This window comes from Coenobita brevimanus, chromosome 110, assembly GCF_032717465.1.
Source record: "Coenobita brevimanus isolate Jiangsu-jjx chromosome 110, ASM3271746v2, whole genome shotgun sequence".
Lineage (NCBI taxonomy): Eukaryota > Metazoa > Arthropoda > Malacostraca > Decapoda > Coenobitidae > Coenobita > Coenobita brevimanus.
Window position 1 is genome coordinate 45454032 of NC_137063.1, and position 24685 is coordinate 45478716.

General features: G+C 40.8%; 1 protein-coding gene across 1 annotated transcript in view; it reads right to left on the minus strand.

Annotated features, from left to right (window-relative positions):
* Positions 1-7297: 7297 nt before the first annotated feature.
* Positions 7298-24685, minus strand: part of LOC145417565 (uncharacterized) — a 63809-nt gene continuing 46421 nt past the window's right edge. Inside the window, exons 4-8 of the mRNA XM_080286272.1 lie at positions 23183-23318; positions 16854-16987; positions 11130-11327; positions 8312-8454; positions 7298-7340 (exon numbers count right to left, since the gene is read on the minus strand). Coding sequence (XP_080142398.1) covers positions 7298-7340; positions 8312-8454; positions 11130-11327; positions 16854-16987; positions 23183-23318 — 654 coding nt within the window. The remainder of the gene's footprint in view (positions 7341-8311; positions 8455-11129; positions 11328-16853; positions 16988-23182; positions 23319-24685) is intronic.

Consider the following 24685-nt stretch of genomic DNA (forward strand, 5'->3'; position numbering starts at 1 on the left):
ACATTATTTTAAAAGGATGGTAATTTCCATAACATTACTATGAATACTGATTAAATGATGATAATAATAATAATGATAATAATAATAATAATAATAATAATAATAATAATAATAATAGTAGCAGTAGTAGTAGTAGTAGTAGTCATAATAATAATAATAATAATAATAATAATAATAATAATAGTTTCAGTAGCAGTAATACCAGTAGTAGCAGTAGCAATAGTAGCAGTAGTAGTAGTACTAGTGGTAGTGGTAGTAGTAGTAGTAGTAGTAGTAGTAGTAGTTGCAGTAGGGGTAGCAGACGTAATAATGATAGTAATAATAATAATTATAATAATAATAATAATAATAATAATAATAATAATAATAACAATAATAATAATAATAAAAACACACCTACACCTATTTTTATTTTTCCTTACATGTGTACAACAAGAGGGGTGCAGTAGACGCGTACATGACTGTGCAATGACGTACATACATACATACATACATGAAGAGGGTCGGTGTGTGTGCATGAGGATATACATAATGTATTTTTCTTATTATATACATTTGATATCTACATTTGGCTGGAATATACATGTCAAAAAAATAAAATATATTACTTATTTTTAAAATTTCCTCAAAGTCAAAATTTTACTGCAGTATAAAAAAAAATTATTAATGATTCTGATTTTTTGAGCTATATATAAATTTTTGTTTTTTCAATTGGTCTTATTTTTTTTTCTTAATCGCATTTCTAATTATTTTTTCCTATTATTATTTTTCTCATTTTTTCATTTTAAACATACACTTTTTGAAAATTTTTATTTTTTTCTGTGATTTACTTTCATGATTATTTTTTCCATAATACTTTTAATAATTGCTCTTTTATAACTACTTTACCATAACATTTTTTTTTACAATATTTTTTTCAAGGTACTTTTTACAATATCTCCATTATTATTTTTTCCGAAATTACCTTTTTCCTAGTATCTTTTTTCCACTGTTATCTTTTTCCAGTATCTTTTTTCAAGTTATATTTTTCACAGTATCTTTTTTCCAGAGTTATCTTTTTCCTAGTATCTTTTTTCCACAGTTATCTTTTTCCTAGTATCTTTTTCTACAGTTATCTTTTTTCTAGTATCTTTTTCTACAGTTATCTTTTTCCTAGTATCTTTTTTCCGCAGTTATCTTTTTCCGCAGTTATCTTTTTCCTAGTATCTTTTTCCACAGCTATCTTTTTACTAGTATCTTTTTTCCACAGTTATCTTTTTCCTAGTATCTTTTTCCACAGCTATCTTTTTACTAGTATCTTTTTTCCACAGTTATCTTTTTCCTAGTATCTTTTTTACAGTTATCTATTTCCTAGTACCATTTTTAGTTATCTTTTTACTAGTATCTTTTCGTAATTACTTTTCCTAACTATTATCTAGCTTCATTTTCCACGATTATTTTCCAGTAATTAACTTTCATAATTTTCAGTCTTTTCTTCACGTATGTATAAAATTACTTTCCTATTATTCTCTAAAATTACTAATAAATACTTTCTATAATTACCTTTCCCACTGTCAATTTTCTATCCGTTTTTCCTGGTATAAAAATTCGCCAAATCTTTTTCCATGACTTTTCCCAAAATTTTCATTTTTTTTCAGACTGCCTTTTTTTTTAAATTTTTCCAGTAGTTACTTCCCATAATTACACATTTCCATAATTACTACTTATAATCACTTTATATTTTTCTTTATTAAGTTTATAAGTGTTCCTCAAGTATTCTTATAAGTGTTCTCAAGTAATTTTTTTGTAATAATATCTTCAATAATTTCTCCCGGTAATACTCCCGGATAAATATAACACTAATTAAGAAACAACTATTTTTCTAACATGTATTCCTGACTCCTTCGATGAGACACCATTTATACTCTATTCTCGCTGACGCCACTCCGCTTTATATGCTGAAAATATATCCCAAATGGTGAAAGAAATTTTTGTTGTTGTTCAATTTTCTTAGTATTTCTTAACGTTTTCTTAATATTTTCTTAACCTTTCTAAACATTCCTTAACATTTTCTGATTTGTTAAACATTTTCTTAACCTTTCTTAACATTTTCTTAAAATTTCTTCACATTTTCTTAACATTTCCTCAACATTTCTTAATATTTTCTTAAAAATTTATCAATATTTTCTTAACATTTCTTAATATTTTCTTAAAAATTTATCAATATTTTCTTAACATTTCTTAATATTTTCTTAACATTTCTTAATATTTTCTTAATATCTTACTATTTTCTTAACATTTCCTAAAATATTCTCGGCATTTTCTTCACATTTTCTCTCAAACTCATCACTCTACTTACTCATGGCGCCTTCATGACTCCAGTGAAGAGAACGGATAATAAGACTGACAAGGAGTGTGTATGTGAGTGAGAAGGAGCGGGAGACCGAGGATGAGATGAAGGGATGAAGTGGAGGGGTAGACGAGCAAGGGAGGAGGTGTATGAGCTGGGGAAAGGGCAACCTGATGGCAGACACAGTGACATGGAGACGATCGTTTGTGGCCACCCTTCCCTGGATCAAGGCGATAGATAGATAGCTAGATAACCACATAGATAAACAGCTAAGAATAAAGAGAGAGAGAGAGAGAGAGAGAGAGAGAGAGAGAGAGAGAGAGAGAGAGAGAGAGAGAGAAATTTAAACACCATCGCCCACAATAATCTTTCTCTGGATAATGACCTGCAATTGGCCATGTATTTTCCCTAACTACCCAATTCCCTCGTTAACCACAGTATTACCCTCGTCACTATAATGTCGGATATTTGTGCTATTTTCTTACTATTTCCTACTGGTTTTATTCAGTTTGGCCATGTGGAGAGGATGGAGAGACTAACAAGGAGAGCGTATGAGGGAGGTGGAAGGGGGAGAGGGAGGGGGAGACCGAGGATGAGATGGATGGATGGAGTGGAGAGGTATATGAGAGAGGCTGGGGGTAGGGCAGCGAAATGGCAGGGGACAGGGAGACATGGAGGCGATTTGTTTGTGGTCACCATTAGCTTTTGGAGAGACCTTGAGCTGAAGGGGTTGTATACAGCCTTCATTAACCCCTTCAATACGAGGGGTCTGATCAGCTGGATAAAATCGTCTGAGGATGGATTAAAAAAAGGAAAAAAAAAGAAAAAGGAAAAAAAAGCAAAAAAGAAAAAAGAAAGACAAGGGATGAGAAAAGAAAAAAGTCCTCGAGCTGAAGGGGTTACCGAAATTACCTTCAATCACCAGCTCAGTTTACCTCAATTACCGACAATAACCAAATCAATAACCATCAGTAACAATCAATATCTAAAATTACCGACCCTCTGAAACCATACCAAAAATGCTAGTAAAAAAAACAAAATAAGAATAAACAAATAAAATGCCGAAAGCCTGCAAAGGATGTCGCTCTCCCCTCAAAAAAAGAAAGAAAGAAAATGAGAAAGACGGACAGACAGACAGGCAAAGAAAGAAAGAGAGAAAAAAAACGAAGACGAGAGAGACAGACAGACAGAGAGAGACGCAGAAAGGAAAAAACGAAAAAAGAAAAAAACAGACAAGCGGGCAGGCAGGCAGAAAGAAAAAAGAGGACAGACGGACATAAAGAAAAGAAAAAGGTGACAACATACACTGCTTCTCTCAGTACAAGACGCCAGAGGTCACACGGGCAGAGGTCAAATAATTTTAAGGTGTTTATTAAGTCTATTCTTACCTCCAGACGATTTTATTCAGGTGAGGGGAGACTAGAAGCATTGGGCAGCAGAGGGATGGTTGAAATTACAAACGTCATCGTTCTGAGAGGGTTGTTGAAGGGTTAGGGTTGTTAATTGGGGCTGTTAGGAGTCATGCGTTGTTAATCGCTTTGCTAATCACTTGGGGTTGTTAATCACTTAAGAGTCGGCGAAATCACCATCCATCACCAACTTCACGAATAACTGCATCAAAGTCAATAGGAATTATAGGGTCAAAGAACTTCCCCAGTCCATCAGACACAGATGCCGAAACGAGCCTGACCCACCCTCACCAATCATGCAAATCGCTGGCAATCCTTTCATCAATCATCAACTCTTATATCAACTGGAAAATGATGTGAAAACCAACCTAAATACACAGACGGCAACCTCTTCATCAATCATCAATTCTTTCATCAACTGGAAATTAAGAGAAATATAAATTCAATACAGAGACAGATGGCAATATTTTCAACCAACTCCCTCCTAATCTCCTCCCTCCATACTCTCTCTCTCTCTCTCTCTCTCTCTCTAAGCCTCACCTCTTCTTTTTTCTCCCTTCCACTGAACCTCTTTCTTCTGCTGCTCACTTTCTCACAATTTCTCTCTCCCTTGCTTTTTTTCTTTAATCCTTCATCGCCCCTCGTGGCCTCACCTTTACTCCCTCTCTCTCTCTAAGTTTCTGCCATAAAGTACTGTAACGTCAATTTTTTTTGTAAATAGAAGAAAAAAAGTAGAAAAAGAAGACGAGGAGGAGGAGAAGGACGAGAGAGAGAGAGAGAGAGAGAATTGTCTTTCTCCATTGCGATGACGTCCTTGGCTGGTATTCTGGTCCGTTGAGCAAGCTCCCCAACACCTTTTAATAAACGATTTATTCTGCTTATTACACCTGACTGTCCCCTTCTGCGATACATAAATTCTTCCAATATCGCCAAATTCTGCATAAATAACGCAGAGAAATATATTAAACAGCCAGATCCGAAAATAAATCGCTAAGGATGAGGTATTAGGGAGCTTCCTTAACCCAAAATTAAATTGCTATGGAAGAGATGTTAGTGAGCAACCTTGACTCATAAATAAATCGCTGAGGAAAAGGTGTTAGGGAGCTCCCTTAACTGGCGAGAATACGGGCCAAGGAAAAACCAGGTATCATCAGCAACTTTTTCAGAGCGATTGTGTACTCTTCCAGCATACCTTCGAACAATTTTATTATGCTTAGGAAGGACAGAAGGAAGGAAGGAAGGGAGGGAGGGAACTGAAAGGAGGAAGGAAGGATGGAACTGAGGGAAGAACGGTGGGAAGGAACTGAAGAAACTGAAGGAAGGAAGGAAGGAATGAAGGAACTGCAGGAAGGAACGACGGCTCTCTCATATTGCTGTTTATTTTCAAGAGACTCTACCCTCCTTTAAGCGTTTAGAAACTGTCTCAATTAACTTCAATACACTGACGCCTTTTATTTCTGTTTTGTCACCTCTAGACGATTATATTCAGCTTATTAAGAATCTTGTAAAAAGGTTAATATTGCGTGTTTATAAATGTTTCGGTAAACTGAATGAGAATGTTTAGATACTTACTTTTTCAGTGATCTTTGGGTATTAGAAATTTGCTTAAACTTTATTTTGATATATTTTTAATTTTTAAACTAAGAATTTCGACTCTTTCATGGCTGAGTTGGTCGATTTCCTAGAGGTTCATTTCCTCAGAGACCTTGGTTTATTAGTGGCTAGCCATCTTAATATGTTTTTGACTAAGGGGCTTGCTTAGTGCTCTGACTTCTTAGTGTTTTGACTTTTTGAATGATGTGGTTTTTCTGTGTGCTTCGACTCAAATGGTTTGGTTCCTACCAGGTTTAACTCTTCAGTGGTCCAGTAGGTCAGTGGTTCGATTCTTCAAAGATCTGACTAGTTCCAAATAAAAAATTCTCAGTGCCTTGGTTCTTGAATAACTTACACTTTCACTTACTTGCCTCCTCCGCGCTTCAATTCACTTGTCTCCTCGGTGCTTCAGGTCTTCAATGGTTCGACTCTCCAGTGATCCGTATAATGCTTCCACGCCTTGCTGACTCCTATCTGCAGTGGTGTGCCTTCTCACAGTCAGTTTCTACTCCGCACCAACTCACGGAACATTGCAGCTCTTAAATTATTCAAATTCTCAAAAGATGGATTTTTTTTTTATTCACATCCTTAGTGGTTCGACTAAATTCACATCCTTGCTGGTTCGACTCTTGATTCACACCCTTGCTGGTTTACCTGCTGATTTACCTCCTTTATTGTTTATATCCCGGGTGTTTCAACTCTTGATTTTTATACCTAGTGAGTCAACTCTTATCCTTGGTAGTTCAACTCTTCAGCCACATCGTTGGTGGTTCAACTCAAGTTCTCATCCTTGGTGCTTCAACTCTTCAGTAATATCGCTGGTGGTTCAGCTTAGTTCATATTGTTGGTGGTTCAACTCCTCAATAATATTACTGGTGGTTCAAATCAATCCACATCCTTGGTGGTTCAACTTTTAAATAATATCGTTGGTGGTTTGACTCGATTCACCACCTTGTTGAATCGATCTCTTGTTTCATCTTCCTGGTGGTTTCATTCCTCGACGGTTCGGTTTCACAAAGGTTTAATTCCTCCATGACTTGTTATCTTAAGGGATTTAGCTCTTCAAAGGGGTTCAAAAGCTTATTTTTCATGGGTTCACTCAGTGGTTTGTATTAGGTGCTTCGACACTTGGTCCTCGGTGAGTATAGATTGGCTCTTTGGCACAAGCTGAAAATGGGGAGGGGAAGTGGGAGGGGAAGAGAGAGGAAAGAAGAGGGGTGAGGGAAGAGATAGGAGAAGACTGGGAGAGGTGGGAGGGAGGGGATGAGAATGGTAGAGAGGGGAGGAGGTGGAGGGGCGAGAATGGAGAAGATGGAGGGTGTAAGGGAGGATACAAGTCAGAGATATTTGGGTAGGAAAGAATAGAGAGGATAATGGAGGAATTTATGAGTACTACTTGAAGGAAGGGGGTGACAGAGTTAATGGAAAGAGGTATAATGTGGAAAGGAAGTGGTGGAGTGGGGCAAGATGAGTGAATGTGAGGTGGAATGAGGCTCAGGGTGGAATGTAAACGGGTGGTGGATGATAGGAGCACTGGGGTATAATGCTGTGGAATGAGAGGACGAATGGGGTGTAATGGAAAGAAGAGTGGAAAGAGGACGGGGTGATTCAGGTGTGGTGTTGAATGGAAGGTGTGGAAGGAGTGGAGTTAGGAAGAATGAGTCACATGGAAGAAAGGAAAGTATAGTTAAAGCTGAAACAGTAAAGGGAAGAGCGGGAGGAAGCAGGGGAGGGAGAGAGAAGAGGGGGTAGAAGGGGGATAAACATGGGGTGTGGGGGAGGGGAGGGAAGGGAAGGGGAGGAAAAGAAGAGGGAAGGAGTGCACGAATGGGTGGACAGGTAGCAGAGGCAGGGGAGAGAAGAGGTGGGGGAAGAAAGGAGGGTAGGGGGAAGCAGAAGGGTTAACGGGGAGAGGGGGTAAGTGGGAGGGGGTTCAGAAGGGGGGAGGGAGCAAGGGGGAGGGGGATTAGGAAATGGGGGGGGTGTACATGGCGGACACCACATCATACCTGAAACATGAACGCAAATGACAGGTTAAAAGCACACCCAGGGAACACGCAGGCTTTTTAATATATCTACCTGTATACTGTATCTAGGCATTATCTACTTGTTCTATCTACTTATTCATCCGTCTATCTATCTGTTTATCTACCTGTCTGTCTATCTACCTATACCTATTTCTATTCATCTATCTATATCAATCTACCTAGCTACTTAACTCTGTATTATTTTTGCCTATTTGACTATCTCGGGTTTATATTTCTGTCTGTCTGTTGATCTGTCTCATTCTGTCTCCATCTGTCTGTCGATCTATCTATAAATGAACCAGCCTATCAGTCTGTCTATCTGCTATTTTGGCTTGAGATTTTTTTTGTCTTTTTGTCAATTCATCTATCTCTATCTATCTAAAAATCTACCTATCTGTCCGTCTATCTCCTGTTTATCTATCGTACCTGTCTACTACTTCAGGGTGTCTATCTATCTACCATTTAAACAAGCCTGTGTCTATCTATTTGCACTACCTCTATCTATCTATCTGTCCATCGATCTATCTCCCTAACTACCTCTTATATACCTACTCACCTACCCACCAACCATCGATCCATCTATCTGCATACCTATCTATCTGTATATCTATCTATCTACTTATCTATGTATCTATCTACCTGCCTATCTAACCATCTTTCTGCCTATGTATATCTACCTATCTTCCTCTATTATCTATCTACCTATCCATCGGTCTATCTGTATATCTATCTATCTACCCTACTATTACCTGAAAGCATGGGGGGGGGGAGCAAGAGAAAACGGAATATGCCAGTGCGACAAATGTAATAGTTATGGGCATTGAATAAAAGAAAATGGACACAATCTCTCTCTCTCTCTCTCTCTCTCTCTCTCTCTCACACACACACACACACACTCAATATTCTTCATTTATTAATCTGATTCACCTTCAATTATTCACTCATGTACTCACCTGCACACCTGACTCACCTCATTTGCAGGTGTGATGGTGCCAGGTGTGTGGGTCACGGGGGGTGGGGTGCTACCTGAGGAGAGCCACCCCCACCCCGACCCCCACCACCACCCCCCACGCCCCCACACCGCCTCTCTCCACACCTGTAGAAGAGATGAGAAGAATTTTGAACAGGTAAATTTCGAACAGGTGAATTTTGAACATGTAAATATTGAACCGGTAAATTTTGAACTGGTAAATTTGGAACAGGTGAATTTTGAAAAGGTAAATTTTGAACAGGTGAATTTTGAACAGGTGAATTTTGAAAAGGTAAATTTTGAACAGGTGAATTTTGAACTGGCGAATTTTGAACAGGCAAATTTTGAACAGGTGAATTTTGAATGGGTAAATTTTGAACAGGTGAGTTTTGAACAGGCGAATTTTGAACAGGTGAATTTTGAACAGGCAAATTTTGAACAGGTAAATTTTGAACAGGCGATTTTTGAACAGGTAAATTTTGAACAGACGATTATTGAACAGGCGAATTTTGAACAGGTGAATTTTGAACACGTAAATTTTCCCAGGCAGCCTTGTGCCCTGCCTCGTCTTTCATTCCTCCCCAAACGACAGAATATTCCTCCCAAAACACAAAGAATATCCCTCCTCATACCTAATAAGCCACACTTCTGATCATGTTTGTATAGTGATTGTCTGACTTTGATAGATTCATTGGCTGATAGACAGATGGATAGATAGACAGATAGCGATACAGGGGTGCGTGCTTAGATATTTAAATTGAGATAAACTGAAGATAAACTGATAAAAAATTATAATGAGAGAGAGAGAGAGAGAGAGAGAGAGAGAGAGAGAGAGAGAGAGAGAGAGAGAGAGAGAGAGAGAGAGAGAGAGAGAGAGAGAGAGAGAGAGGTTAAATAAATCATGGTTATATCAACAGATTAATAATTACAACCACAATAAACCCTGTAAACACACTCCACATTTTAAATAATCTGTATCTGGACCTCGCTATAAATAATGCTCTTTATCTAGCTGTTAATATTGCTCTTTATCTCGCTATTAATATTGCTCTTTATCTCGCTATTAATATTGCTCTTTATCTCGCTATTAATACTGCTCTTTATCTCGCTATTAATATTGCTCTTTATCTCGCTATTAATATTGCTCTTTATCTCGCTATTCATATTGCTCTTTATCTCGCTATTAAAACTGCTCTTTATCTCGCTATTAATATTGCTCTTTATCTCGCTATTAATATTGCTCTTTACCTCGCTGTTAATATTGCTCTTTATCTCGCTATTAATACTGCTCTTTATCTCGCTATTAATATTGCTCTTTATCTCGCTATTAATACTGCTCTTTATCTCGCTATTAATACTGCTCTTTATGTACTAAATACTGCTCTTTATCTCGCTATTAATATTGCTCTTTATGTACTAAATACTGCTCTTTATCTCGCTATGAATATTGCTCTTTATCTCGCTATGAATATTGCTCTTTATCTCGCTATGAATATTGCTCTTTATCTCGCTATTAAAACTGCTATTTATCTCGCTATTAATATTGCTCTTTATCTCGCTATTAATATTGCTCTTTATCTCACTATTAATATTGCTCTTTATGTCGCTATTAAAACTGCTCTTTATCTCGCTATTAATATTGCTCTTTATCTCGCTATTAAAACTGCTCTTTATCTCGCTATTAATATTGCTCTTTATCTCGCTATTAAAACTGTTCTTTATCTCGCTATTAATATTGCTCTTTATCGCTATTAATATTGCTCTTTATCTCGCTATTAATATTGCTCTTTATCTCGCTATTAAAACTGCTCTTTATCTCGCTATTAATATTGCTCTTTATCTCGCTATTAATATTGCTCTTTATCTCGCTATTAATATTGCTCTTCAACTCGCTATTAATATTGCTCTTTATCTCGCTATTAATATTGCTCTTTATCTCGCTATTAATATTGCTCTTTATCTCACTATTAATATTGCTCTTTATCTCGCTATTAATATTGCTCTTTATCTCGCTATTAATATTCCTCTTTATCTCGCTATTAATATTCCTCTTTATCTCGTGCTCTTTATCTCGCTATTAATATTGCTCTTTATCTCGCTATTAATATTCCTCTTCATCTCGCTATGAATATTTCTCTTCATTTTGCTATTAATATTGCTCTTTATCTCGCTATGAATATTTCTCTTTACCTTGCTATGAACATACTCTTTACCTTGGCCATTAATATTCCTCTTTATCGCGCTATCTATTTTCCTCTTTATCTCGCTATTAATATTCCTCTATTTCTCTATCAATATTCCTCTTTACCTCCCTATCAATATTCCTCTTTATCTTGCTATTAATATTCCTCTCTATCTCTCTATTAATATTCCTCACTCATTTGTATTAATATTCTCCAACCGTCTATCCATTCCAAACTCATATTCTCCAACCGTCTATCCATTCCAAACTCATTTGTATTCACCGACGATCTAACTCTACTTTCCACCCTCCACGGATCCTCTCTCAACGCAACTCTCCATCCCCAGCGCAAACTCTCCTTGTCTCTCAATCACAAGAAAAAATAAATATATAAATAAATAAATTGTCTCTCTGGCATGTGCACCCTCTCCGTCAATCCTGCCCTGGCCTACGATGACATAACTCTCCGTCCTTTCCTCCCTACACCTCAACCATCTCTCAACCCAGCCCTCCACCCAGCCAAACTCTCCATGCTCAAATTACCTCTTCAACCCCAACACTAACTCTCCTCGTCTCACCACTCACCGGAAAAAATACTGTGACTCTCCGGCATGTGCACCCTCTCCGTCAGCCTTGCCCTGGTCCTCACGGTACTCTCACGGTAGTACACGGCGGCAATCGTAGCGGAACACCGTAACACCAGGCGGCCGCTGCGCAGGTGTTCCAAGGTGGCCCGGAAGTGGAGGCCGAGGATGGACTTCTCGAGGCCTTCCTTCGTGGGCACGGGGGCGTAGTCGATCAGGAGTTTGCTGTCCGCCTGTGTGGATGGAGGGATGGTTAGTGGATGGGTGGATGGATTGGTGGAAGAGGTGAATGGATGGATGGATGGATGGATGGTTGGATGGATGGATGGATGGATGGTTGGATGCATGGATGGATGGATGGATGGTTGGATGCATGGATGGATGGATGGTTTGATGGCTGGATGGTTAGTGGATGGGTGGATGGATGGATGGATGGATGGATGGATGGATGGATGGTTGGATGGATGGATGGTTAGTGGATGGGTGGATGGATGGATGGTTAGTGGACAGGTGGATGGATTGGTGGAAGAGGTGGATGGATGGATGGATGTGTGGATGGATGGATGGTTTGATGGGTGGATGGTTGAATGGATGGTTGACCCGATGGATGGATGGATGGATGTTTGCTGTCCGCCTGTGTGGAGGGAGAGGTGGATGGCTGGTGAGTGAATGGCTTAGTGGAAGCGGATAAGTGAGTAAATGGTGGGTGGATGGTTGGATGGGTGGAATAATTGGTGGAGTTGGTGGAATAAAGTGGATGGGTGGGATAGGATGGGTGGCTGGAGTGGATATGTGGATGATCTTGAAGTGAGATAAGGTGGAGAAGGGGGTGAGATAAGGATGTGGAGAGAGTGGGTAAGTGGATATGGATGAGTGGATGGTGTGTGGGTGGGTGTAATATCCTCAACATAATAAAAAAAAAAAATCATTCTACCATCACAATACATCCGGTCTCTCTCTCTCTCTCTCTCTCTCTCTCTCTCTCTCTCTCTCTCTCTCTCTTTCTCCCTCTCTCTCTCTCTCTCTTTCTCCCTCTCTCTCTCTCTCTCTCTCCCTCTCTCTCTCTCTCTCCATTAGAAGCATACGAGACCAGAAAGTAGGGTCCTGGGGCTAGGCTACTCAGTCCCGACATTTATGGCGACGGTCACCAGCCTCTCCATCCCCTGAGCAGCATTAGGTGAGCACTGAATCCCAACCACCCCTCCGATTGAAGCACCGTAACCCACAAGACCACCAGGCGCCACTGTATAGTTACCACCCAACGTAGTGAACGGTATCCTGGGTTGAAGGGTCACTTGAAGGTGGCGCTATATTGAGTGGATGGTGCGTATGACTCAAAAAAAAAAAAAAAGTGGATAAAAAAAAGAACTGAATATTTAACACACTAACTCCTGCCATATATATTTTTTTTCTTTAACATTATCTCTGTATATCAAATTTCAACTCAACCATATAGAACAGAAAAAATGAACAAAAAAAACTGCCTTAACCCTTTCATAGTCACGTTTATTCCGGCATTCAATTCCAAAGGAGCCTGGGAGTGTTAATACCGTCTCCGTCAGCCCTGGTATACCCACTACAATTCCACTATTTAATTCCAGGTATATCCATTTTTCTTTTTACTTTCTTTTTTTCTTTTTCTTTTTTTTATCTGAGAAAGAGTGATAGGAGGCAGAGATTTGTTCACGAGATTTGTTCATTAAAGTTGTTCATCTATCTACTCGTGCGTCTGAACACCTAATCGTTTTATCTATCCGCTGAACACTTAATTCATCGACCACTGACATGATGTGGACAATGCTAAGGGTTCTGTGTGTGTGTGTGTGTGTGTGTGTGTGTGTGTGTGTGTGTGTGTGTGAGAGAGAGAGAGAGAGAGAGAGAGAGAGAAATGTTGGCTGTGAGGAATATAGAAAGATGATGAAAACATTAATCATCATCATCATCATCATCATCACCACCACCACCACCATTACTAATATTACATACCTCATCTCCTAATATGAAAACGTTAAAGCCAGCAACATTAAAAAAAAATTAAGAAATATGAAGTAAAAAAAAAAAACATGAGAACTATCAGAACATTACCTCATAAATAAATAATTTACACGTTCATCCATCACTCAAGCCTTCAAAAAATCTACCCTGGTAAATCCCTCCATTTATATATATATATATTTTTTTTTAATTTAAATCCTGTTAAAAATTATATACTGAAAAAATAATTCCTTTTCATCAATGTTTATAATTTTATCTAGTGTGTTTTATATTTTATATCCATCCATCCATCATCCAATCCTACGTTGCCCTATGCGAAGCGTAGGCGCCCGGGGCTAGGCAAGTAGGTCCAGACATTTAAGATGAGACTGACCAGCCTCACTCATCTCTGAGTGGCATTACGTGAGCAATCAACCCCAACCATTCCTTGGATATAAACCTTAACCGGCTCAATCCGACTGGAGCATAATTACCCACTAAACCACCAGGCACCAAAATTTGGTTATATGGTTCCCATCCAGCGTAGTAAATGGTTTCCTGGTGTACAGGAAACCATTGGCTTGTCACTCAGTGTAGAGTCACAAACAGGCAGACGGACGAGGAAAGAATGAAGAAAAGGAAGACAGCAGAGGGAGTGTAAAGTCACCCGTAGGTAGAGGGACGAGGAAAGAATGAAGGAAAGAAAGACAGAAGAGGATGGACGGAAAGACGAATGGAGGAGAGGAGAGGGCAGACACCCCAAAGCAGCACTACACTAAGTGAATGGATGGTAAGCGCCCCTACCTACCACTAACCATATTTTTTTTTATTTTTTTTTTTACGACTCTTCCATTTTGCTGTTCATTATTTTCCATTTTCTTTCTACTTTTCTTCCGTTTTCCATCACCTCTCTCTCTCTCTCTCTCTCTCTCTCTCTCTCAAACTCATTCAGCCTTTTTTCATTTGTAATTTCTTGTTTCCTTTATGTTCTTGTTTAGATTATTTTTCAGGCTATGCGTCCGACTTTTTTCTTTTTTTTTTCCTTCCAATTATTTTTTTTTACTGGCACAATTTTTATTATTTTATTTCCTCTGGCGTGCGGGTAATAAAACACACGTAGGCTACACACCTTTCCGCTATACTTCTGTTATGAGTGACCCCACCCCCCCTCTCTCTCTCTCCTATTCTCAGTTACATTCTCATTTGTTTGTTTTGATTCTCATGTTTCCTTTTTCTCGCTCCCTGCCTTCCTGCTCGCTCTCTCTCTCTCTCTCTCTCTCTTGCGTTAAATATGTCAGCCTGAGTGCATGTGCCCCTTTAATTAAAATTCTAGTGAGTGCAGTCAGTAAGGTCAGCAGAGGTCAGTAGAGGTCATTAGGGGTCATGTTCAGTAGCTAGGTGTGCAGAGGTCATGTCAGGAGGGGTCATGTATGGTGGAGTCAGGTCATCAGGGGTTAGATCAACTGGAACACCAAAAAGACCACAAAAATATATACATAAATCGGGAGAAAAATCCAAAAGGTCTATAATAAAAAATTAGGCATTATTAATCATAGCTAGCTACAAGTTTCTACAGGCTAGATCCCAAACACCTTTTCCTTACGCCATACTGTCCTATCCTCTGTTATATCAATCCTTCCCCCCCCCGGGGGGGGGCAAGTGGCGGCGCCACCCCGGCGGGGAAGATTGTGGACATATCTTGATACCCTGAAGGTTTCATGATCATGGCTCAAGCCGTTCATGAGATATAATGGGAACACACACACACACACACACACACACACACACACACACACACACATACACACACAGAGGCGGGCAAAACCATTATCGCTCTGCCTTGGTAAAGGTGGGCGACAATAATGTTCAAAAGGATGTCAACCAGCCATGTCAAGAAATACGATGCAGGGGAAGAGGTGCTGGGGAGCCTCCTTACCCTACAAGAACACCGACCAAAGTCTCGTAGGATCCTGCATTGATCTCTGACCGCAAGCATTCCACTATCTATCTCTCTGTCTATCTATAATAAGGATTAAAATACACACCTGACCGAGAATGAATTTACTGCAGGTGTCCAAACACCTACATCTCCCAAATAAATAAATTCAGAGAAGGTAACATAAAATCAACTCTATTCCTCATATCCAAAAGATCCCCCCTTCCCCCCCCCAAAAAAAAAGGTCTCCATTTTTTTTTTCCGGTCAATCGGTGTGCGGACAAGCGGATTAAGGGAATCAGTTCGGTTGGGTCCGGATAACAGGGGTGGCGGGGCTTGTTCTGGCCGGTTAGGAGGGATTGAGCCGGATCCCTCTCTCCCTCTCTCTCTTTCACTCTCTCACTCTCCCTTTGATGCAGTTTATTATTTCCATGTTTTCAGACTCTCTCTCTCTCTCTCTCTCTCTCTCTCTCTCTCTCTCTCTCTCTCTCACACATGACCTTTGTTCTTTCTCCTGCTTCCCTCGCTTTCTTCTGCTTCTATTCTGATTTTCACTTTTTCTTTTGTCTTACATCTCGTGTTTCCTCATTTTTCGCGTTTTCTCTGTTTTTTTCTTTTATTTGCATTCTTCTTCCTTTATTTTCTCTTCCTCCTCCTCTCTCTCTCTCTCTCTCTCTCTCTCTGTTCTTAATTTTCTTCCCAGCGTGTTTTCATTTCGTTTTTCTCCCGCTTCTCTCTCTAATCTATAATTTCCTCTCCTCTTCCTCCTCCTCCTTATTCACCTATATCTCTTCTCCTCAGTACTCTCCCCACTTGTCGCCCTTCTCTTCCTCCCTCTATGCCCTTTTCTCTCTTCTTTTCTCTCTCCTCCTCCTCCTCCTCTCATTTCCACTTCCAACTTCTCTCTTCTCCCCATTCCCTTTCCTCCCTCGATATTTTCTTTTCCATCTTTTCTATCTCTTCTGATTCCTCTCTTCTTCTTCCTCCCTCCTCTCCCTTTTTATTTTTTCTTCTCTCATCTGCCTTCAATCTCTTCTCTCTTTCAATTTTTTCTCCTCTCCTCTTCCTCTTCCCCTCTTCGCTACATCCATTTTTCACGCCATTTCCACTCCTCTTTAAATTTCATCAATAATTATTTTAAAAAGACAAACTTCACCAATGTAACTATCTATCTACCTATCCCTTTACCTGTCTATTTATCGTACTTATCTGCGAATTAGTGTGTATCGGTCTATCTATCAGTCTATCTATCTATCTGTCTACGGCATTATCGATCCATTTATCTGTTCACATCTATGTCTGTCTACCTCCTACCTTCATATACCCACCAATCAGTAACTCATCAATCTTCCAATCTATTTATCTATCAATCTCTCTCTCTCTCTCTCTCTCTCTCTCTCTCCATCAATCAATCTATCTACCTCTCTATCTTAATCATTCAGGCTATATTTATCTACCACAATTACAGCCTCTCTCTCTAAATCAGACTCATAGAACAGCGCCTTTAAATATGAAGTCTGTATCATCCCGCTGAGAACAGTAGGTCTGTGTGATCTGTGGGTCTATGTAACACACACACACACACACACACACACACACTCAAATTCTCTCTCTCTCTCTTACACACCCACATCCACACACACACACACACACACACACACACACACATTTATAAACTCTCTCTCTCTCTCTCTCTCTCTCTCTCTCTCTCTCTCTCTCTCTCTCTCTCAATCCTATACATTAATTAAATAGCGGTCAAATGGAGCTTTTAACACCACCCTCCTCTCTCTCTCTCTCTCTCTCTCTCTCTCTCTCTCTCTCTCTCTCTCTCTCTCTCTCTCTCACGTACCTGCTTCTCATTGATGTACCACATGAGGGAGGCTGCAGGCTTGGACGGGGACGAGGTACAGTTCACTTGTACCGGGTCTCCCACGTAGTACCGGGGCCTTGTACCGGTGATGCGCGGGTTGTCCTCTGGCGTATCTGTGAGAGAGTGAGAAAGTGAGTTAGAGTGAGTGGGTGATGTGAGAGAGTGAAGAAAATTGAGTGAAGTAAAGTGTTAGAGTGAGTGAGTGAAGAGAAGTGAGTGAGAAAGTGAGTTAGAGTGAGTGGGTGAAGAAAGGTGAGTGAGAAAGTGAGTTAGAGTGAGTGGGTGAAGAAAAAAGAGTGAGAAACTGAGTGAGTGAGTGAAGAAAAGTAAGAAAGTGAGTTAGAGTGAGTGAGTGAAGAAGAGTGAGTGAGAAAGTGAGTTAGAGTGAGTGAAGAAGAGTGAGTGAGAAAGTGAGTTAGTGAATCAGAGTGAGAGGGAGTGAGTCTGAGTGGAAGTGAGGTGGTGAGTTAGTGGGGGGGAGAAAAGAGTTAGAGGAAGTGAGTTACAGTGTGAGGAAGTGAGTCTGAGTGAAAGTGAGGAAGTGAGTGAAAGTGAAATGGTGAGTTAAAGTGACAGGAAGCGAGTCAGAGAGTGAGAGAGTTAAAGTGGGAAAGTGAGATGGAGAGAAAATGAGTTAGTGTGAGTGAGAGAAAGTGCGTTAGAGTAAGAAAGTGAGTCTGAGTGAGCGGGACAGGTGCATTATTCCGGGTTATCCAGAAAGAGTTGCACCTGTCATGTAGGGGTTGTTTTTTTGGGTGTCTGTGAGAGAGGAAGCGAGAGAGAGAGGAAAAGTGAGAGAGGGAGCGAGAGGAAAAGTGAGATAGGGAGCGAGAGAGAGGAAAAGTGAGAGAGAGAGAGAGAGAGAGAGAGGAAAAGTGAGAGGGAGCGAGAGGAAAAGTGAGATAGGGAGCGAGAGAGAGGAAAAGTGAGAAAGGGAGCGAGAGAGAGAGAGAGAGAGAGAGAGAGAGAGAGAGAGAGAGAGAGAGAGAGAGAGAGAGAGAGAGAGAGGGAGCGAGAGGGAGGAAAAGTGAGAGAGGGGGTGAGAGGAAAGGTGAAAGTAAATACATTGATTTAGATTAAGAGACAGCAACAAACAAATATATACAGACAGACAGACAGACAGGAAGACAGACAGACAGACAGACATAGATCCACTGATAGACAGACACAGATAGATAAAATAGATACACAAAGACAGCCTATTCCTAAAACCCTGACCCCGTTACGAAAGAATTTATAGGTAACTTTTCGGCAGGTGACATTTTCCAATATTTACCTGGCAAATGTTATGGTGTCCAATTAGGAGAACAAACATTAATATTGGTGTACAAAACGAGGAGAATTGCACCTTGTTTACATTGTTTTCTGGCGTGTAACAACAGTGGGGATGATGATAATAAAAATAATAGTAATAAAAACAATATAATATTAATAATAATAATAATAATAATAGTAATGATAATAATAATAATAATAATAATAATAATAATAATAATCCATCCAGCCATCATCCAATCCTACGTTGCCCCATCAGGAAGAAGGAAGAGGAAAGAATGAAGGAAAGTAAGACAGAAAGGGAAGGAAGGAAGAGAGGAAAGGACAGACACCTAAAGCAGCACTACATCGAGTGAGTGGATGGAGAGCGCCCCCACCTACCATAAAATTACAATAATAATAATAATAATAATAATAACAACAATAATAATAATAATAATAATAATAATAATAATAATAACCCTAAGTCCCCACGTCTGTTGAGTGTATTAGCGGTTTTAATTATTTATGAGTAAAATTAATCTCCGTGATCATAGAGTGAGGGGGTGATTAAAATTATGCTAATTAGCCTTTTAATTACATAGGTGATGGATCTAATGAGGGAGAGGAGCGAGGGAGGGAGAGAGAGGAGGGATTGGAGGAAGAATGAGGGAGAGAGAGAGGGAGAAGGAGAGCGAGGAAGGGGGAGGGAAGGAGATAACAAGGAAGGAGGAGGATTAACGAAGGAAGAGGGAAGAATGTTAATGAGAGAGAGAGAGAGAGAGAGAGAGAGAGAGAGAGAGAACGTGCATCTCTAACTCCCATACATAAACAAAAACATACACAGGGCTACTCACACACACACACACACACACACACACACACACACACACACACACACACACACACACACAAACTGATAAGCCAAATCTACACCATACAAACAAACAAACAAACAATTTACACACAAAAAACAATAATTCATTCATACATTCTCTCTCTCTCTCTCATAACCCAATCAGACCTAACCTACCCCTTTAACAGAGTGCCCTGAAATATACATAACCCCTCCCCTCCCCCCGGCCCATACACACACACACACACGCACACGCGCACACACACACACACACACACACACACACACACACACACACAAAGAGGTATATGAATTATGAACATTTCGACTTCAAAACCTCCCACAGTTACTGGCTGGGTGTGGGTGGGGGTCTAGTGGTAAGGCAAGTGGACGGCTGACTGAGAGGACGCGAGGTCGAGCACGAGTTGGGTGGGAAGTAGAGTTGGTGGGTTGATTTTCCTTTACCTTTTTTTTTTTTTTTTAAATTGTCTCAAGCGGCTCTGTCCGTCTGTCTCTCCTTAATGATTTTCGGATACGAGGTGTTTTATTCCCTTAGACTTTAGTGACTCTGACGAGGCCACATCAGATCACACCACACCACATCATACCACCCTCTCACACCACACCATACCACACATCACACCACACCACCCTCTCACACCACACCATACCAGACACCACCACAACGTACCACCCTCTCACACCGCACCATACCACACATCACACCACACCACCCTTTCACACCACACCATACCAGACACCACCACCACAACGCACCACATCATACCACGCCATACCACCCTCTCGCACCACAACACACCCAGGGCCCCGAAGCTCCCACCTTTAGCGATTTTATGCCAGTTTATATTTCACTCTTGCTGCCTTCAGACGATTTTTATTTAGAGGTATATCAGTACGTAACAGTGAGGGGGTTTAATTAAGCCCATATCAAACCTTAAACAGATAAAATAAATAAATCAATTAACATGTTCCCTATCAAACCTTTCCACTTCAATAAATATATAAAAACAGACAAATAAAACAAAATAAACAAAATACGTGATAAATAAAATAAATAAATAAAATGATTAACTATAAAATATAAATAAAGAAATAAAATAGTCTCCCCTACGTTGAATAAACTGGTCAATAGAAAACGAGGAATATATACATCATCGCAGTGAAGAGGCTGATTTAGTGGTTAGGGCATTAGGCCACTGAGTGAGAGAACGCGCGGTCGATTAGCACGCTGACGTGGGTGGACAATTTAGGGATCGGCTGGTGGTGGCCTAGTGGTAAAGCGGTGGACTCCTGACCAAAAGGACGCAAGTTCGATCCGTGTTTGACCAGGGAAGAGGTTTGGGATGAATGAACTGATGAAGGGTGAAAAATGAATAAAGGAAGAGATGAAGAATGAATGAATGATGAATAAAGATGAGTGAAAAATGAATGAAATGAATGGTGAATGAAAACGGGAAAAAATGAATGTCCAAAAATCAATATGGATGGATGACAAAATTTTTAGGGAATGATTGAAATGAAAAAAATGAATGTAGTAGGTAAAGCCCATTAATGAAGGCAACGGTGGGGTGATAATTACTAATGATTTACTATGAAGGAAGGAAGGAAGGAGGGAAAGAAGAAAAGAAGGACGGAAGGACGGAAGGAAGGAAGGAAAGAAGAAAAGAAGGAAGGAAATAAGGAATGAAGGAAAGAAGAAAGGAAGGAAGGAAGGAAGGTAGAAGGAATGAAGGAAGGAAATAAGGAATGAAGGAAAGAAGAAAGGAAGGAAGGAAGGAAAGAAGGGAGGGAGGGAGGGAGGGAGGGAGGGAGGGAAGGAAAGAAAGGAAGGAAGAAAGGATGGAGGGGAAAAAGAAAAAAGAAAGGAATGAAAGCAGCGTGGTGTGAAGGAAAATGAGGACAAGGAAATAAGGAAGGAAAAAAGGACAATGACTGAATGAATGAATGAAAGAATGAATGAAGAATGGAAGGAAGGATCGAAGGAAGGATAAAATGAAGGAAGGAAGGAAAGCAGTGGCATGTGGCGTGGTGCGTATTACTAACGAGCTACTAGGAGCCTAATCACCTCATTAAACTACTCCTTAATTACCCACATTAAGTCGCTTGTTGGCATACGTTTGGGGACTTTAAATATTACACGCCTGCCTGCATTTGCTGTTAATATGATGATGATGATGATGATGATGATGATGATGATGATGATGATGATGATGGTGGTGGTGGTGGTGGTGGTGGTGGTGGAGGTGGTGGTGTGGTGTGGTGTGGTGTATTATCCAGTAAGAAAGAAACACAGGACAGAAAGAAAGAACGAAGGAAGAAAAGAAGGAAGGAACAAAGGTAGAAGAATGGAAGGAAGCAAGGAAGGAAGGAGGGAAGGAAGGAAGGAATGAGGGAAGGAAGCAAGGAAAGACGCAAGAGAAAAAGGAAGGAAAGAAACTAAGAATAAGGAGGGAAAGGAAACCAGCAAGAAAAAGGAGAAGAGAAATAGAAGAAAACAAGGAAGAAAATTAATAGGCGAAGGTGGAAAATTTGAAGAGAGGAAAGGACGGAAGGAAGGAAAGAATGAATGAATGAAGGAAGGAAGGAAAGTAAAAAGGAAAGAAGGAAGGCAGGAAGGAAGGAAAGAAGGATGTAGGGTACGCAGGCAGGCGGGCAGGCAGGAAGGAAATAAATAAATAAAATGAAAGAAGATAAGAATGAATGAATGAAGGAAGGAAGGAAGAAATGAAGAAAAGAATGGAGAATGGATGGAAGGAAGAATGGATGGAAGTATTGACTGAATGAAGACAGGAATGAATGAATGAATGAATGAAGGAGGAAAGAAGGAAGGAAGGACGGAAGGAGGGAAGGAAGGAAGGAATTAGTAATGAGCTACTGCGAGTCTAATTACCAGCACTCAAGCACTCATCCTTAATAGCACTCATTATTTTTTTTAATTTAGGTACTTTAGCTTTTAATGACTTCAAGGGTCTGTTGTGTTGATGATGATGATGATGATGTTTGTTGCTGTTGTACCTGATTATCCTGCTGTTTTTGTTGTTGTTGTCGTCATTATTTCCGTCAAGACAACTGGTATATTCCAAACGCGAGAAATCAGAGATGGTATCAACACCAAATGCAAAATAAGAACATGAATATTAACAAGTGTACAGTATGTATGCATGTACGTACAACTGACAGCACACACACACACACACACACACACACACACACACACACACGTCTACCCTCTTACCTTCACCAATAAAGAACTCACTCCTTCATCCTCTCTATTTATTAATTTAATTTTCGCGAGCTACTGTACATTTACTTTCTACCAAAATCATGTTCTCAATTATTAGGTGCGCTGAACCGACCCTACCTCTTGTTAATGACTGATTTATTTATTTATTTATTTTTAATTCACAGCGCTCACCAGGGAGGGTTTTACCACATACAGCTCCTCTAAGTGGGGTGGAGTCAAAGATTTTTCCCCTCTCATTAACTTCCCCCCCCCTTCTCTCTCTCTTTCTCTTGCTCTAAAAGTATTACTAAGAACTTTTGCTTTTGCGGCAATGAAAGCATAGAAGTTCTTTGATGGGATGTATTTTCTTTCTCCTCCCTCCCAGACTGACTCTCTTTCTCTCTCTCTCCTTCTCTCTCTCTCTCTCTTACTAGCTAATGAAGAGATGTAATAAGACCCTCTCTCTCTCTCTCTCTCTCTCTCTCTCTCTCTCTCTCTCTCTCTCTCTCTCTCTCTCTCGGGAAGTAAGTTAGGAGCAGCAGCTGTGAGGAGGGCATGCTTAATTAAACTGGTGTCTCACAATCCCTCATAAGACGCATTGAGAGAGAGAGAGAGAGAGAGAGAGAGAATCACTTAAAACTCATCTCTCTCTCTCTCTCTCTCTCTCTCTCTCTCTCTCTCTCTCTCACCTCTAAGACGATTACTATCTATTAATGCATAAATTAAAGATTACTGGAACTCTCTCTCTCTCTCTCTCTCTCTCTCTCACGTCTAAGAGCATTACAAGCCACTGCGGCGTAAATTAAATAAGCCAGAGAATATTTTTGGCGTGTCATACTTTTCTTCCTTCCTTCTTAAGACTTCTCTCTCTCTCTCTCTCTCTCTCTCTCTCTCTCTCTCTCTCTCTCACACACACACACACACACACACACACGCGCACACATCCCTACTCACGCACGACCAGGAGCTCCCCGGTGCCGAAGTCCGTATGGAAGGAAGGGGCCTCTGCAGACACCTCACACTTATACCTGCCGGAGGTGCGCAGGCTCACCTCCCGCAGCACCACGCGACGGCTGCTGCTGCGGTCCACCTGCGGCAAAGAGGGGGAGTGGGGTGAGTGGGGATGAGAGGGAGTCGGGATGAGAGGGGTTAGTAGGGGAGTGGGGTGAGGGGGTTAAGTGGGGGTGGGCAGCATGAGTGTGTCAGTGGGATGTGAAATGAGTGGGGTGAGTGGGGATGAGAGGGGTTAGTAGGGGAGTGGGGTGAGGGGGTAAGTGGAGTGATGGAGATAAGTGGGGGTCGGCAGAATGAGTGGGTGAGTGGGATGTGAAATGAGTGGGGCGAGTGGGGATGAGAGGGGTTAGTAGGGGAGTGGGGTGAGGGGGTTAGTGGGGTGATAGGGTTAAGTGGGGATGGGCAGAATCAGTGGGTGAGTGGGGTGTGAAATGAGTAGGGAATGGAGTAAATGGAACTGAGTGAGATAAGTAAGAGAGTGGGGTAAATGGAGAAAATGGGGGAGTGGGATGAGTGGGGGATGAGAAGGAAGACTGAAGGTGAGTGGGAATGACTGAAGGATGAGGGGGATACAATAAATGGACATGTGTGGGGTCGCTGGAATGAGTGGGCTGAGTGGAGGTGAGTGGGGTGGCCGGCGTGGGGGGGGAAGTGAGGAAGGCATTGAGTAGAGGTGGAAGGAATAAGAGGGGTTGAGAGGGAAGTGAGTGGGGAGTGGGAGAGGTGAGTGGGGAGGAGAGGGAACTGGTAAATGAAGGAGTGAGAGGTCTGAGAGTGGAGAGTGGAGATGAGAGGGATGGAGAGGGAAATGAAAGGGACCTGAGAGAGGAGGGAGGGAAGTGAAAGACGCTGAGAGGGAAGTTATGTGATTAAAGAATGTTCTCTCTCTCTCTCTCTCTCTTTCTCTTTCAAAAATGGGCCAAAAGATGAAAGATCAGTAAAACATAAATAAAATATGAAATAAAATCGAGTCCGTTCATCCATTCGCCTCCCCAACAAATCCTTCACTCAAAAACTCTATCAGTGAGAGAGAGAGAGAGAGAGAGAGAGAGAGAGAGAGAGACGCACATAGTATTAAATTCAGGGTACTAAAATTCCAAGGTACGAACACACCATATTTCACACACACACACACACACACACACACACACACACACACACACACACACACACACACAGTTAATCCCTTCACTACCATGACGTAACTTTTTGATGCGGAAATATCTCTCAGCGCGGCCCTATCGGTCTGCCTCTCACTAATCATTTTCGGACGAGGTGCTTTACTCCCTTAGACTTTATTGAGGCCACACCACACCACACTACACTACATATCATACCACATTCTCACACCAAACCACACCATACATCATACCACTCCCACACTACACGCCACACCACACCACACTGCATCCCACCACACCACACCACACCACGCCCCACATC